The 16712-nt window shown below is 45.4% G+C and overlaps 1 protein-coding gene across 3 annotated transcripts in view; it reads right to left on the bottom strand.

Annotated features, from left to right (window-relative positions):
• Positions 1-1118: 1118 nt before the first annotated feature.
• Positions 1119-16712, bottom strand: part of TGM5 (transglutaminase 5) — a 29223-nt gene continuing 13629 nt past the window's right edge. For all 3 annotated transcript variants that reach the window (XM_019442370.2, XM_019442371.2, XM_019442372.2), the window contains 7 exons: positions 8252-8390; positions 7507-7610; positions 7162-7401; positions 4194-4559; positions 3482-3642; positions 1824-1957; positions 1119-1631 (listed from right to left, as the gene is read on the bottom strand). In XM_019442370.2, coding sequence (XP_019297915.2) covers positions 1478-1631; positions 1824-1957; positions 3482-3642; positions 4194-4559; positions 7162-7401; positions 7507-7610; positions 8252-8390 — 1298 coding nt within the window. In that variant the 3' untranslated portion in view covers positions 1119-1477. The remainder of the gene's footprint in view (positions 1632-1823; positions 1958-3481; positions 3643-4193; positions 4560-7161; positions 7402-7506; positions 7611-8251; positions 8391-16712) is intronic.

The following is a 16712-nucleotide window of genomic DNA, read 5'->3' as shown; positions in this document are numbered from 1 at the left end:
CTCAGGACCTGGCCCCTATAGAAACTCTGAATATTTGTCGAGTGGAAGAGTTAATGAATGTACTGTTAAAATCAAGATTCCTGAAAGAGTCTGAGGGTGTGGTAGTTGAAAAGTACTTCAGAGGTCACTGTCTCTGTAAGATGTTCCCATCCACAATGTTTTCCTGAAACCATTTTTCATAATTGTTAGGCAACAACTACAGAATGAAATAATTATATGTTACTTCCAGGTCCCTGCTGTTAGGGTTCTCCTGGTTCTCTGCCTACTCTTTAATAGGGCCATCAACCTACTATGCAATTCTCACCACACCCTCTTCTCTCCCTCTGGTCAGTTACACTTACCATTTTGTTTATATATAATAGAAGTATTTATTTAATGTGTGTGCATTTAATATATGCCCAAAACAGCTGTCTTAGTCATGTAGCAGTGCCTGGAGGGCAGGTGCATCATGCCTTTCTCCATCCCAAATTTGGCACGGTGCCATGAGAAAGCAGGTGCATCTGAGAGGAGATAATTATTGGAGTGGCTTTGTGTTCACAAGGAGGATACATACGAGCTATAGCCATTATAAGGGTCTGAGAGTACTTCATTTCCTACCAAAAATCTACTTCACTGCATCATCAGCTGGCGTTTTCTCTGGAACCACAGTCATTCCAGGTCCATCCAGCACCACAATGCACTGGCAGATTTTGAGCCAAGAGGCTGGAACTTTTAGGATTGAGGGACATCTTGGATGTGACATGGAAAGGGATTCAAAGGAAGGCCAAATGAGAGATCTCATTTTCCCCCAAGATACAAAGAGGTAGTATGTAGAAACATTTACAGGGGTTGGTTTTCCTAACTAGATCATGATGGACACACTATCTGTAAGTACCTTACTTACCTGTTGACATGTTTGTTTTCTGTAGCCCCACCAGAACCAATAGAATGTAAGCTCCATGGGGGCAGAACCTTTGCTTTGTTTACTGTCTTCTCTCCTATACTCAGAACAGCAGCTGGCACATACTAGGCACTCAGAAATTCACCCTTGAATGGGCTCAGGTGTTAAAACAATAGGACACTCCCAGCATCCGGAGAATAGGTAGGGGTTGCTGGAGGGAAAGTGATGACTACATGGGTGCAAAGGACTGAAATTTATTGGGACTAGGACATTAGCCACTGCAGTGACAAAATGACAGTGAGCTGTTCAGTCAGTCTTCTGAGGGGGCAGTAAGTCATGGTCAAGTCCAACCACTGCCCTCAGACATTTGGGTGTTATCTCACAACTCTGGATTGGACACCATAGACTCTCTGGTCTCTGATAAGACTCCTTGGGAGCTGTGCAAATGGTCCAGGGGACTATCCATTGCTGACATCTCCTCTGTTGCTTACTTCGGAACCCCTACAAAGCTCCTGTTGTGGAGTGGCACAGCTTGCATTTGAACTTGCTCCTTCTCCTGAAGCTTAAAATCTGTGCATTCACTCATTGTTCCAAAATTTATAACCTCAAGTCTACATAGACATTCTTGTAACCCTTGATGTCCTTAAACTTGTTGCTCCTCAGATTAGCTTGGATCTGCCTTTGGCCAGTCTTGAAGGGGACAGTCTCCAGGGTGATGCTGGCCCTGTGTTGAGGTTTGAGGACTCCAATGCTGTAGCATAGAAAACAGAATGTTAGAAAATCATACCCAATATGATAACTCCAAAGCTCTTTCCACTCAGCAACCAGGGCTTTTCTTTCATCGTGTTTTCAGAGACTGGCCTTGGCACCTGTCACCAGAAAGAAGGATAGTGATAACCCCAAGACAAGATGGAAGTGAAGGCTGAATACCCCCAGAACTCACAGAACTCTCTGCTGTTTCTTGAAGAGACCACTTCCTTCCACAGTCAGCACACAATCTGCAACATGCTCTGAGAGGGGGTTTGAAAACAGCACCTGTATGGAGAGTGGCTGATTCACAATGGCAGCTCCTAAAACCTAAACAGAGAAATCCAGGGAAGAGGAAGGGAACAGAAAATTAATCTCATTCCCCAATTCACTAAACCCTTGATTGGGCCCACTTCAACAGGAAGATGACTTGTATCTTCAGTGTCTGTTAATGCTTTCTATTATAGTTGCTGGAAATTTTTCCTTGTAGAGTTCTACTATATGTAAGACTAGGACTTTAAAATCTTTCTTACTGTTTCCTTTCTTTTCCATAATCCCCAATTTATTATGACTGAAATATCATCATACTGGGGAGTTTCTGTGCTGATGGCATTTTATAGGTCACTTTTTCTGTTATGAATTCAAGAATGTTAGCTGTGCAATTGTGTAAGCAATTGCTCCTTAGTTGTATTTCCTGAAGAGCTGGACTTCTGTGACCCAGGTTTTTCCAACTATGGGTTAAAACCAACTCGATGGATTGTTGTTAATGTTTTTAAAGAATGAAATAGAAGAAAATATTAGTGTATATCACACAAGATATTGTTATGTAAAACTTCGTTTCATTTATACATGCATAGATGTTTGTACAAAATATTTTACATCCCTCAACCCAGCATATGGAAAAGTCTGATAAATTGGAGTCTCTAGTGATGTTTCCTCTGCTCCAAGGATTTCATCCAAGTGTAAACTAATCAATCTCAAGGATTCTCATGCATAATTTGAGTGGATAGAATCTTCTTTGGCACTTTTTTATTGCACTTCCACTCCATCCCTTTTCTTCTTCTTAACATAACTGGCTCATTTCTTTTCACACCAGTGTGTGAGTGAAAAGCAATGGGACATTCAAGGCTGTAGACAGATGGAAGCAAACCTGGAAACCCTCCCTAAAACAGACTCCCGTGGCTGGGCTTGCCAGACACACCCCACCATGGGGCCCCACAGGCTCATTTGGCAGGGTCTAGGAGGCTGCTTGGCCTTGGGGAGATAGCACTGGAAGAGATCCATGAAGTCTTCCCACTCAGAGGACCACAGAATGTCACAGCAGGCAGTGTCCTCAGAGGCCAGCTAGTCTAATCCTCTCATTTGACAGTTCAAGAAGCAGAGACCCAGGGCCTTGTCTAAGAATGCACAGCCAGGAAATGGCAAATCACACTTAAGCTGATCTCAGTCAGTGCTTTCCTCCCCACTCAGGTTTCTCCCATCTGAGCTCATAGTTCCTTATGTTGACCCTGGGGAAAGCCATCAGTAGAAGGTGGCACAAGGGAGGCATCTCTCCTTGTCCTTTCCATGAAACCTGCTCAAGGTCCATCCATAAGGCTTTTAATGGTGCAAAAGGATGGACATACTGTCCAATGTTTTCAGATGAAAACATGTTGTGATGCCTCATGTTCTGAGGCATTGGACATCCTGTCCAATGTTTTCAGATGAAAACATGTTCTGAGCCTCATGGTCTGATAGGGAGGTATTTGGGGACACCAGAAGAGTCAGAGGCAAGAGTCAGAGCCTGCTCTCCTGAACAGACTCTCAGAGGGCTCCCACCCCAGCCAGATCTCCAGGGGCCCCCAGGCCACTTACATTAATCATGATGCCTGGATAAGCTAAGGTGATGATCTTGTCCACCAGAATCTTTTCCGGACTGTTCTTCTCTTCGCCCAGGGCACTGATGCGGATCAGCTTGTCTGTTGACAGGTACTGGCTATACTGGGAATAGGGAATTCTGCAGGAATGGGTCTTTGCTAGGGAGAAAACAAAAAGATAAGATGAGTGTAGCTGGGAAAATCAGCTAGGCCTTGGATGGATCTGGGGACCTTTCTTTGGGAAAGTGGCTTAATACAAACATGTATTAAGCCCCAGTGAAGCAGGCACTAGGTTTTCAGGTGAGAGGCTGAGGTTAAGAAAGGCAAAATGGTTTCCCCAAGGTCATTCTACTGGTAAATGGATAAGCTGAGGTTCTAACCAAAGTCTGGAGGCCTCCAAAGCTCAGGCTTCCCCTATTAAACCAGGCTCCTTTCCTTGAGGTAGTAAAGGGAAGGGATTGGGTGGAAGAGAAAGGAGAGAAGAAAAAGAAGAAGAGGAGAAGGGAGGGAGGAAAAGAGGGAGAGAGGGGGAGAGAGAGGAAAGGAGGGAAGGAGGGGAGAAGGAATCTGTGCCAAAGGGGACATTAGGAAGACTGGTGTCACAGGGGTGTGTCCCCAGAATCCTTGTTGGCTGGCTTGTCCCCACTGGCATTTCCATAACCCACTCTGTATACACAGACCATCCCTGTGCCCATACCCAGAGCCCATACCTTCTTCAGGAGAAAGTGTGATGAAGGCTGTGTCCTGCCAGAAAGGGGGCAGGGGGCTGCCATCATGCAGCAGGGACTGGGCACTCAGGTTCACTTTGAGGTCCTTGAACTGGAGTGACATGTTGAGGGCCAGCAGGACAAACCTTATGTCCTGGCCCATGTTGGGCGGGTCGAGCAGCTGGAATTTCAAGGAGACCTGGACTATATCACTGGGCCGAAGGGAAGGCATATGCAGGCTCCGAGGGCTGTCCCCGTTCAGTGGCACAGGTGGGGAATGTTGTGAGTCTGCTTTGTGGGGGCCTTCAGACCTTCTAGCCTTCAGCTTCTGAAGAGCTCTCATAAACACCAGCCTCTCCTGGGGGGAACCTGGAAGGACAGAGATGGCACCGGCTGTGGACCAGTCTGACCCAGGGTTGCAAGCCTTGGCTGAACACCGCAGGTGTGTTAAAACCCTCATTTCCAACAATGAACACTGCCTACCTTGCATCAAGAGCTTTCTAAGTGTCAGCTTTGCTGAGCATTTCACACCATTCATCCTCACCTCAACCATGAGAGGGATGTATTGTTATTATTTATTATTATTATTTTTTAGCAGTGCCCATGTGAAAGTGGTGTCCCCAGTAGAGATAAGATGGCCCTTTAGACCTTCTCTTCAGTTCCATGAAAGGCCTAGAACTGTATTTTCTTAAATCACTAGCACTGTTTTATTTATTTGCTTGTTTACTTACTTACATTTTGACCCCTTTTACCCATTTCTCCCATCCCACCCCCCTTCATCTGGTAACCACCAATCTGTATTCTGTACCTATGAACTTGGTTTCTTTTCCGTGTTTTTTTTTTTTTAGACTCCACACATAAGAGAGAAAATCATACAGTATTTGTCTTTGTCTGACTCATTTCAGTTAGCATAATGCCCTCAAGGTCCATCCGTATTGTGGCAAATGGCAAGATATCTTTTTTTCTTTTTGTGATTGAATAATATTCCATTGTATACATATACTACATTTTGTTTAGCCATTCATCCATCAGTGGACACTTGGGCTGTTTCCATAGCTTGACTATTGTAAATAATGCTACAGTGAACATGAGGGTGCATATATTTTTTCAAGTTGGTGTTTTCATTTTCTTCAGACAAATACCCAATAGTGTGATTGCTGGGTCATATGGTAGTTCTATTTTTAATTTTTTGAGAAACCTCCATACTGTTTCCCACAGTGGCTGTACCAGTTTGCATTCCCACATTCTAAGCCTCGTTCCAGGCAGAAAAGGATCTCAAAGCATCTGCTTTAGCAAGAGTGGGCCCAGGGAGATGTGAATCAGATTTAGCTCACCTGTGGTTGGCTCTACAGGCTGAGTGGGAGAAGACCAAATACTGCCTGACTAATCAGCACCCTCAGGCCCAAAGGAATATAGCTCCAAACCCCCAAGCTCACATTGGAACCCCATGGACCTCTAGTGAATGCTGTCACTGCCCACCTACATCCCCTTGGAGCTTGCTAGTTCAATGCCCATGTGCCCTACTTTCAAATTCTAGCACTTTACACTCTTTGTCTGAGGCTCTGTTTGCCACCAGAGCTGCTTTAGCCCGTGCATGGAACAGGCCAAAAGTGCTAGGGACTTTACACAGCAAGGAGCAGGCTTCAACCCTTGACTAGCCCCTTGCCTCTTGGATGGGATAAATCTGTGGTGCTGTTCTACACTTTACTCTGAATCCCTGATAGGGTTGCCAGATTTAGCAAATAAAAATACAGGGCCATTTAAATCGAGTTTCAGATTAACAACAAAGAATTTGGGACATGGTTAGACTAAAGCATTATTTGTCCTGTATTTTCCCTGGCAACCCCACTCGCAGAGCTCCCCAGCAGCAACTGAGCTCCAGCTGCTTGTGCTGCTAACCAGCTTGACGAGGTGCCCTGTGTTGGCTTCCTCCCTTCCCCTATCTCCCTTGCTCACTCTCCTTCCTTCCAGGAGTTCCTGGATGGCCTCACAGATAAACCACTTGTCCTTGAATCCTTGCCTCAGGATCTGTTCTGGCACCCAGAACAAGATAGCCCCAGAGTGGATGGAGGGGAAGGGGGTGATGAACAGCATGCTGAGCTGTGTTCATTGCTTGCCTCTCATTGTGTAACCCCTTCCTATGCTCAGACTCTGGAACTTCTCTGTGGGTCCCAAAGGCCCACATAGACAAACCATAGATACCTACTGGCCAGCCCTCCTAGCACCTGCTCAGCTAACTGCCGCTCCCCCACTTTCCTGATTCACTCTTGCTTAGCTTTTCTTCCTCACTTAGCTTCTGGCCTTCATGGACTGTGTATTTTTGATTGGCCTCCCAGGGGGTTGGACCTAGTGCTTGGTCTTCTCAAATTTTGGGAATTAGTTCACACCTGACTACCTTAACTGTCTATTTGTCCCTGCTGACTAGAGTAAGAAGCCCCTGCCAGGTCTCCCACCTCTCAGAACCGTCCTCTGCAGCAGGTGGGGGTGGGAGTAAACATGTGGGCTTGGTGTTGGTTGGTGGTCTGGACTGTCCTCCAAACACTCACTAAAAGTTAATTAATCAATATGTTACATGAAATTAATTAAATTAACTAATATGGTAGGGTTTATAGATCCCCTGCCATCTTCAGAAGGAGGGTAACTTTCCAAGAAGGCAGCCATGAGGGATTCGCATCCCACACTGGTGGGATGCCTGTTACTGGCCCTACAGGTCCATGTGACCATCTTGTGGAGGCTGCTCACTGGCCTGTGGGATGTGGGGTGGCGGTGAGCACAAGGAAGTGAGGCAATGGGAACATCTCAACTGAGATCTTAAAACTGAAGGGCTGAGGAGACAAGGGGACCTGGGTTATATCCCTCAGATGCCTTCTGGTTCCCCAGAGGGCCACCCCAGCTGGCTGGGAGGTTCCCTGGGGTGGGGGGGAAGGAGCCCACAGGACTTGGACTCTGGCAGGGATTGACTCAGTCATACCTTCTATGTATTTGTAGTTCTCTGTGACGTCATCTCGCTCATCACTTTGAATGCTCTTGGTGCTGATAAAATTGCCAACAGTATTTGTGTCCCGGTGAATTTTCTGCTCCTTCCCTCCGTAGACAAGCCAGGACATGCAGTCAGCATTGACCATGGAAAAGGCAAAGGCTGTGTCATAGTTCAGATCCACCTCTCCCTCTTTGATGGCTCTGACAGAGGCAGGGCCACAGCAGTAGAGGCCTGAAGGAGAACAGAAGAGCCACGATGGGTCATTGCTGCAGGGTCAGGCAGGGGTAAGAGCGGTTTCTGGGGAGTGGGTTCCACCTTTCTTCTGGACAGCCTCACCATTGCTCGTCTCCTGAGGGGTGGCATCCAGCACCTGCCAGCCTCCATATCCGGGAGGGAGGTCCTTTCGGGCCATCCAACACTCATTCCACACATGAAAATTCCTGAAGGAGAAGCCAGAGGAGTCAGTGTCAAATGAAGGCAAGAGAGAGCTTGTAGTGCTTGTGTTCTTTCCAGAGCAAGGCAGGGGCTGATGGGTACATGGACCGCTAAATAGAAAGATTTAATGCACCCTAAGCCTTCAAACTCTATGGGTGAGTAGTGGCAGCTTTTCCTCCCGTGAGCCTTGACTTGCCCAGAAAAGAGCTTTCTTCTGTGAATAGAGAGTATTAACTCTATATTAACTGGAATTAACTGAAGTTAAATATCCCTCACTCTCTCTCTCCCAAAGGTCCTCATGGCCTTTCTTGTGTGTGCTGCTGAGTCACAGGGGCAGACATGGGTGTGTCTGGAGGTGGGGCTTCAGGCCCTCCTGTAGTCAGAGCTATAGGCTGAGTATTAAATGAAGGAGATGGCAAAGAGGGAAATCTCACCCAGGGCAGAAAGCTGTTGTGATGTGAGGATTCTAAACTCAGAATCGTTTTTGTGTTCAGCTATGTCTCAGCCTTCGAGGTGGGGATACAGGGCCCTGGGACTGGTAAAAGTGAGGCGGGTCTGGGAGAATAGCAGGCTTGTGGGCACAGTCCTGCCCCACTATCTGCTGGTGGAGTTTGCCTTGGAAAGAGACAGAGAGGTGGTCTCTCACCAGACACTGTCCTTCTTCTTATTCTCCAAGATCCTGCCTGTGCTGTCATAATACTCATCTATGATCAGGTTTCCATCTGTGTCGTGGCCAGAGTCAAAGTTGGTGATCACACGGGTGGGGATCCCCAGGCACCTCATTACTGCAGAAAGAGCAAAAAAAAAAAAAAAAACCAACCAAACAAACAAACAAAAACAAAACTCCTGTGGGCTGTGGATTCAGGAATTCTATGGATTCCTGGATGTAGGGCCCTGGGCCCAGGGAAACCATTCTTTGGCACCTGCAGGACTAGTCAGGGGAGCTGTCTGGAGCACTGGGTTGATGATATTGCCAACCTCTCTCCCCACCTTCCTGAACTCCTCTCCGGGGCTCATGGAAGAGACACTGTGCAGACGCTGGGCTTCTGGTTGCTCAGAGAAGCACTGCCAGGGCCGACAGAAACTCCAGCAAGTTGTGAGTCCCTGACTTTGCAAGCAGGACTGGGTAGGCACGACTCCTTTGGCAAGACTACTCAGTGGCCTAACTTGGTCTTGCTCATCTCTTGGCTGTGAATCTCCATCTTCAAACCAAATGCTAGAATTTCAGCTCAGACCATCAGATACTTAGACAAAGTGTCTGTGGCTTGGATTCCTCCTTTTCTATGGGTGTATTGTCTTGGAAGCTTATAAAGGAAAGTGTCACAAAGGAAGGCAGAAAAGGAAGGAAACTGTGTAACAAAAGCTTAGAAAAGTGAGGGTTTGTACCCAGTAGAGAAATTCTAGAAAGGAGGTACTACATTGTTTTTATTCCTGAGAGGGCATCTTTCCCTCTGCCAGCCAACTTCTGTGCTTTGTCCCTTGCCATATTTCCCCCATTCTGCACTCTTTAAGTATAGCAATATCCCCCAGCCCATCCTACTGCCGATGTCCTGGGGACCCTGTCCCTTCAAGTCCAGCATTGGCAGCCCACCCCATTTAATAATAATGATAATGATGGTGATGATGATGATGATAATAATAATAAAATTCAATAATATCAGCCAGGCATATTGCTATATTATCCTCAGGACAACTCTACACAGAAGCTACCATTATTATCCTCATTTTAAAGATTAAGAATCAGGGGCACCTGGGTGGCTCAGTTGGTTGGGCGGCCGGCTTTGGCTCAGGTCATGATCTCGCAGTCTGTGAGTTTGAGCCCCATGTCAGGGCCTGAGCTGACAGTTCAGAGCCTGGAACCTACTTCGGATTCTGTGTAACCCCCCCTCTGCCCCTCCCCCATTTGTGCTCTGTCTTGCTGTCTCTCAAAAATAAATGTTAAAAAAATTAAAAAAAAAAAGAATCAGAGGCTAAGAGGGTCACCTGGGTGGCTCAGTTGGTTAAGGATCTGGCTCTCGGTTTCTGCTCAAGTCATGATCTCACAAACCGTGAGATCAAGCCCCTCCTTGGGGGCAGTTTCTCTGCCTGCTCAATCTTAAGATTGAGCCTGCTGAAGATTCTCTCTCTCCCTCTCTCTATGCCCCTCCCCACCTCACAGGTGTGCATGCTCTCTCTCTCTCTCTCAAAACAAATAAATAAACTTTAAAAAAATCAGAGGCTAAGAAAAGTTGGCAACCTTGACTAACGTCAAATGGCTAGGAAGTGGCAGACCTATCACTCAAATCCCGATTTCACTGCTGGGCTCGTACTCAATTCTGAGCCCACCTCCCAGTATTGTGCACACAGTTCAGCATTCTAGTATTTTTCCCTTATTAGACATTTCATGCATTTTCCTATGTTAACAATTATTTGCACAAAGCCTCTCCAGGTCAGGGTGTAGAGACATCTCTGGATATAGCTCGGAAAGAGGGGGAGAGGATCCCAAAAGGGAACCTGGAGCTCTCCTTGGCACAGCTCTGTGCAAGGCCAAGGAATGAGGGCAGGGAGTGAGCAGAGCTGACAAGTGAGTTGTAGGTGGAGGTAACACAGGACCGCCTCAGAGGAGAGGGTGAGGTTGGAAAAGCTGCCACTAAAGGAACATGGGACAGGAATAAGGCAAGAGCACTCAGGTGACTCAGGAGCATTGCGTGAGCACATTGTGCTAAGATTACAGTCAGGAGGGTGGGTGACACTTCTGATAATAAGAGAAGGTGCCAAGGAGGGATGGGCAGGGAAAGCAGGAAACAAGCCTCCATTCTTCACACCAAGTGATGAATTCACAAATAGCCACATGAACTGTCAGTGGTGGTATCAGCTTGTGCTCAACAAGGCTGGATGAACCTTTTCCACCTGAAGACGTGGCATTGTGCCCATGGCACTCTGAAGTTCTTTACGTGACTTAGCACATGACTTGTGATGGTTTGTTTATGAGTCTGCCTTCCTGAGAGGGATTGTGTGATATTCGTCGTTACCATTATATGACCATTAACAACACAGAACCAGGCCTGTTTTGCAGAAACTTGATGGTGCATCATTGCTAGATGGCTGAATGAGTGTCTCACAAATCTTCTGCCTGTTCTCATGATTTCTGACTTTGCACAGCACTTTCATAATGACTGCGCCCTATGCTTTAGGTATCAAGCTTGACTGTCAGTAGAGCATAAGCTTTGAGTGGTGATGGATTTGCATTGATCTGTTCTCACACTTTTGTCATCATGGAGGACAACAGCCTGTCACCATAAAGCCATGGTGAGGCTAGAATGGTTGCTCACATGGGGAGTGAGTGAGGCCTTGCTTCCATACCACACTAAGAGAGCTAACAGCACTCAGATTTGCATGAAGCCATACACTATATTTTTCCCAGGGTCTTGCTCCCTCTGTCCTCCATGCTCTGTCCTCCCACCAATAGCTCATCTTGTCTTGTGGATTCACCTCTTACTTCTGTGCCCACAACTCCTGAACTTGAATCTTGAGCCTCTGTGGAGACCTCGCTGCTTCTAGACACATGCCCAACTGAGCTTGTCTTTCAGTCTTCTCCATCTTCTTTGCCGGTTGATGACATCATTATTATCATCATCATCATAGTGCCAGCCATGGTGCCAAGCATTGCATGGGCATGATCTCATTTATTCATCTCCCAAACCCTGTGGTTATCCCGACTTTAAAGAGGAGAAACCTTAAGTGTAGTGAGGTTGAGGTCACATGGCAGAAAGAGGAGAGCCAGGGCAGGATTTAAGCCCCTCATTCTCTGATCTCAAAACATCCCCATGCTTCTAGCTACAAGCCACACCACTGCAACTTCACTAGGCATCACAGCACCAACTCATTCTCAATGCACCTTCCTCTGTCAAGTTTTCACTGACTACTTCATGCCACACTAACTTCCCTTCTCATGCTCTCACTTAATCCAGTCACCTGTGCTGCATATTTTATCACTGGATGGAGCTCTCTGTGATCTCCTGTATTTGTTTTATCTTGTCAGCCGGATTACAAATCCCCCTAGACTAGGATTAATATCAGATGCTTTTCTTGATATTTCTTTGTTTCCAACACAGTGCTGGGTACAAAGTAGATGCTCATTAAATCTGTGTTGACATGTATTGTCTTTAACCTGTGAATAAGGTTTCTGCAGACTACCAGTCCTAATGACTCACAGTTTGACATGAGACTCAGGTGACTCACTAATAATTTTGGGGGAACTGAGTACTACATAAAAGGGAGGTGTGTGTGTTTGTGTGTGTGTATACACATGCACGCAACCCTCACACAGTCATGCTTAGGTAAAGGTGGACCAGATATCAGAATCTGGAAAGGCCTGCAGAGTTCCCAAGGTATATGACACCACACCACACTCCCAGCATGAATTACTATGTCTTTTCACTCAGCCATTCAGCACTCATCCAGTGCTCATGTCAAGCCCCTGTGATTAACCAGGCAATGGGTTAGATGCATACACAAAAATGAAAGACATTCCTGTCCTCAAGGAGTGCAGCTTCACTTTTGACTGGTGATGGACATCATCCTGATGGTGTATTAAACATGGAGTCTGTTTCAAGACTAGCTGTGAAATCTTCTCACCAGTTCGTTTTCCTCCCCTGTCTCCCACCAGCTCCCCATGTGGAAATGTGGCTCCAATTTTAAAAGAGAAATCAGTGGAAAGTTAGAGTTAAATCTGTTGAAATTCGCTTGATCAGCTTTGCTGCCACACTTCTATGGCTTAAACTGAAGAATACAGTCAAACTTCAGCTAATAGAGTTGAAGTGTTTCCATTTAAATATGATGATTTTTAGCATCTTTTAATTTCTCCCCGGAAGCATCAAGCTTCCAAATGGTAAAAGTATCTTTTCCTCCCATGCTTCTAATTGTTCCTTAAACCAAGATGGTTATATTGTATTGGTTTTTCAGATACGCCTTCACAAGTTCATATTAGAACTGTTCTTGTTTGTCTGCAATGACAATGAATCCTAAAACTGCTTTAAAAAAATAATGTCCACTAAAAAAATTACCAGGCATGCAAAGAAGCAGAAAAATATGACTCATAACCAGGACAAATGTCAATCAATATACTAGATCTAGAAATAACAGAGAGATTGAATTAGCTGACAAGGACCTTAAAATAGCTATGTTAAATATTATAAATATGCTCAAGAGGAGGTAAAGGAAAACATGACCATAAGAAGAGAAATGGAAGATAGAAAGAAGATCCAGTGGAACTTCTAAAGATGAAAAATATAACATATAAATATTGGACAAAATATTGCACTATAACAATATACTTTTTTTTTTTTTTTTGGTAAGAACACATTCAGAGACAATGTTACATATTAAATACATCAAAATGTTTCCCTATCATGGAGGAAGGTGAATAGGAATGGGTTGCAAGACAAAAGTGAGGAAAAACTAATTGATTAGTTAATTAATTTTTTAAAAAGGGGCCTGAACCAGACCTATTATGATAAATATCATGAAATGAGAAATATGATTAATTAACCCTAAACACTCCAAGGAACGAAAGAAGGAAATAAAGTAAAAAAGTGAGACAGATGATGGGGAACTGAATTTTGGGGGATGACTAGAAACACCTTGTGAGCAAGATCCAGTCAGACCTCTGGAGCCCAAGAAGCTGAGATTAAAACAGTATCAGGCTAATTATAATAACTAATATTTATGTAAAATTAACCATGTGCCAGGCATTTTTCTAGGTACTGGCCAAATATTAACCCACAACCTGGTAAGAGAACATTCCACACAAGCCTTGATGTCTCATTAATCAATGGGGAACAATAGTAGATTTGTGTTTGAGCGAAAGGTTGAGGCAACAAAATGCACCAGGACTGGGGCTGAGATTCCTTCTTTGAGAGCTAAGCGCTCAGTGAAAACAGTGAGGACAAGAGTTGTATTCAAATGAAGATAATGAGGTACTTTATAGAGGCCACTACACAACTGAGTGAGAAGAAATCTTAGGTGACATGTAGCCCAGGGGTGTTCAAAAAGTTTTAAGCAGAGGACCCTACATACAAGGTAAAGCGTTAAGTGGGGATCCAATATACAAAATGTACTCATGGGGTAGTTTTGGGTGAAGAGAGGAGGGCCTAGCTCTAAGCAACACAACCTCCTCATCTCCCACACCATTTCCCACCATCCTTCCCCCCATGTCTCCTGGGCCACCTCTCTACTTTATAGAGCAGGGATTATGCCCCATAGACCTGTTCACAGTCAATGTTCATGTCTTCCAAGTCACTGCTGACCCTATCCCTACCCATGCAGCTGTGGGCAGGAACAGACCAGGCATATTCCCAGGATGACTGCCTTCAAAAAAAAAAAAAAGGCAAAAAACCAACTTAATTGAGATATAATTCACATACCATAACCCTTGTAAAGTGTACAATTCAGGAGTTCTGGTCCAAGATGGCAATGTAGGAAGACCCTGAACTCATCTCCTCCACAGACACACCAAATCTACACCTATTTATAGAGCAATTCCTCTTGAAGAAGAACTGAGGGCTGACTGAAAGCTTCTGCACAACAAAAAATAGACCGCACAGAGAGTGGCAAGAGAGAGGGGGACTTGGTGACCAAGGGAATCCCCACTCTGACTCTGTAAACTGCAGTGGGAAGGGATAGTACTGAGGGACTGTGAAAAGATTAGTCTGCCCTGGAGCACAGAAAAAAAAGCCACAGTATAAAAGAGCAACTGGAATATAAAAGAACCAGCCCTAGAACCTTGACAAATGGCAGGGGAGCTGCTGGAACTCTCTCCAGGTCCCTTGTAGCAGAGAGTGGATGGCCAGAACAGGAAAAGCCTGATGACTGAGAGCTGTGGGTGGCCAGCCCTAAGTACAGAAAAGGTAGACCAGAGATTTGTCTGAAATTCCCCAAATAACGGCCAATTAATTGAATGTCAAAGAAAAATCCTGTTCAAAATTTGATGCATGCACGTTTTCCTTTTGGTGATTTTTCATTAGGAACTTGACATCAATATGTTGGCATTTAAAAAGGCAATTCTGCGAGGCAGAGCTGCGGGGGTGGGGGGGGGAATGCATTTCTGAGTCAGACAAGAGTCACTTGTTCACTGTAAGCCTCAGTTTTCTCATCTGTAAAATAATGGTAATGATATCTACTTTGCAGGCAGTTGTGAGGATAGAAAGAGTAAAAGTGCCCGGCATATGCCTGAAGTGCAGAGGATGCTGGGTAAGTAGCAGTTGCTAGCAATATGTATGTATTAGTATCTCCTAGTGGTTACAGCATACCAGACCTGGATGTGAGACTGGCTCTACTGCTCCATTTCCCCATCTGCAAAGTGGAGATGATGATGATGATAGAACCTACCCCATATAGTCATTTGAGGGTATCAAATGAGGTGATCCTAGCTGATGTTTACTGAACATTCACTGTAGCCAGGCACTATTAATTCTTAGCACATTCCACATACCTCAGTCCTTCAATAACCCTATTCAGTAGGTACTGTTACTTTCTCCCATCGTAAGTCTGAGGCACTAGTCTGACTTGCCCAAGGCTACTCAGCCATTTGATGGTAGTGTTGGTATTTGAAAGCAGTCTACTTCCAGAGTCCATATGCCTCACTATTATTCTAGGTTGTCAAGATTTTAACACAGCGCTTGGCACAAAAGAAGTCCCCAATGCACAGTGCCTGGCACAAAAGAAGTCTGCAATGCACATCAGCTATAGTGATTGTGAAATAAAAACAATATTACTAATAAATGTGCTTTGGTAGCTCTGTTGGGCTAAGGAATTTGATAAATCCTTAACTTTTAGCGGAGGATAGAGGTTGGGTCTTACCTATTTTTGTATCTAAGAATACTTAAAGCACAGTGCCTAGCTTAGAATAAGGACTCAATAAGTGGCTGGATAAATAAATGAGTTTTCAAACAGATATACTTATTAATATACATCATGGTGGCCCTTTGGGGGAAAGCTGCTGTTGCCTGAGCTATAGTTGGATCAAGCCACATTTGACCCACTTTGCTCAGCCCTTTGCTTCCCAGGTCACAAAGGGGCCATGATTCTCATAAACATTTTAATTGGTCTGCTCTCATTACACAATCTTCATTCACTGGCTCCACCCCTCTCATTGCCCAGTTCCAGACAACCACACCCAAAACCCTGGTCCTCTCCCTCTCTACATGCACACTTGGCCCATTAGTCTTTAGGCTTTTCCGCACAAAGGAAGGTTCCCTCTCCAACATGCACAAGACTGATCTGTTCTCTGCCTACCAGTCCTGTGCCTGCTCCCTGGATGACTCAGACATCCCAGGTCACCCATATCTCTGTGGCTCTGGGTATCAAAGCTGTTGAATTCCTAGTTTCTTGTCCCTGGGCAATCAGAGCCTCCAACTCAAGATGGGGCCCTGCACTTGAAAAGGAGGAAGAGCTCCTCACCAACCTATTTGAAGTCATCCTCTGTGGGTATTGACAGAAACCTCCTTGTGCCCTTGGACAGAGCTCTGGTGCTCTCTCCTCGGCAGCTCAACAGCCAGGCTGTCTCTAGGCTTCCTCCAAGAGCCCAGAGATGGGCTCAGCACATACAAGCACATAGACTGCACCAGGCTTTGTCATACAGGGAATTTCTACATGAAAGGCCTGAGTCTGCAATAAACATGAAGCTGTGCCAGATCTGGTCTCCCTGGAATGGACTAGAGACTCCTGTGAGTGAAAGCTGCTACTGGCCTCTTTCCCTAACTAAGAAGAATAAGAACTTCCTGACTGTGACCCAAGTCAGGTATACAGATATGCATGCCTGGAGGCTGAGAGCAGCCTAGGTATGGGGGTCAGGGTGAGGGTGAGAGCCAATAGCAAGCTGGACCCTGGGTAAAGCAGAAGGCCTCCTCCTGCTGTCTCTATATGTGACTCATTTCTAGGTGTCACTTGCCTCAAGATTCACAGCCACCCCTTTCTTCTGCTTGCTCCTCCTGCTATCTGCAAATCAACTTCCATTTGCCTTCTTTTTCCCATACATATTTTTTTAGCTTTCCTTCTAGTGTAGCATCCACTTCCTATCAGAAAAAAGCTGATCTCCTGTTTTCTTCCATCCCCTACCTCTCTGACCT

Source organism: Panthera pardus, unplaced genomic scaffold, assembly GCF_024362965.1.
Source record: "Panthera pardus isolate Hobbes unplaced genomic scaffold, ASM2436296v1 HiC_scaffold_24, whole genome shotgun sequence".
Taxonomy (NCBI): domain Eukaryota; kingdom Metazoa; phylum Chordata; class Mammalia; order Carnivora; family Felidae; genus Panthera; species Panthera pardus.
This window is presented reverse-complemented; position numbering and strand designations above follow the sequence as displayed.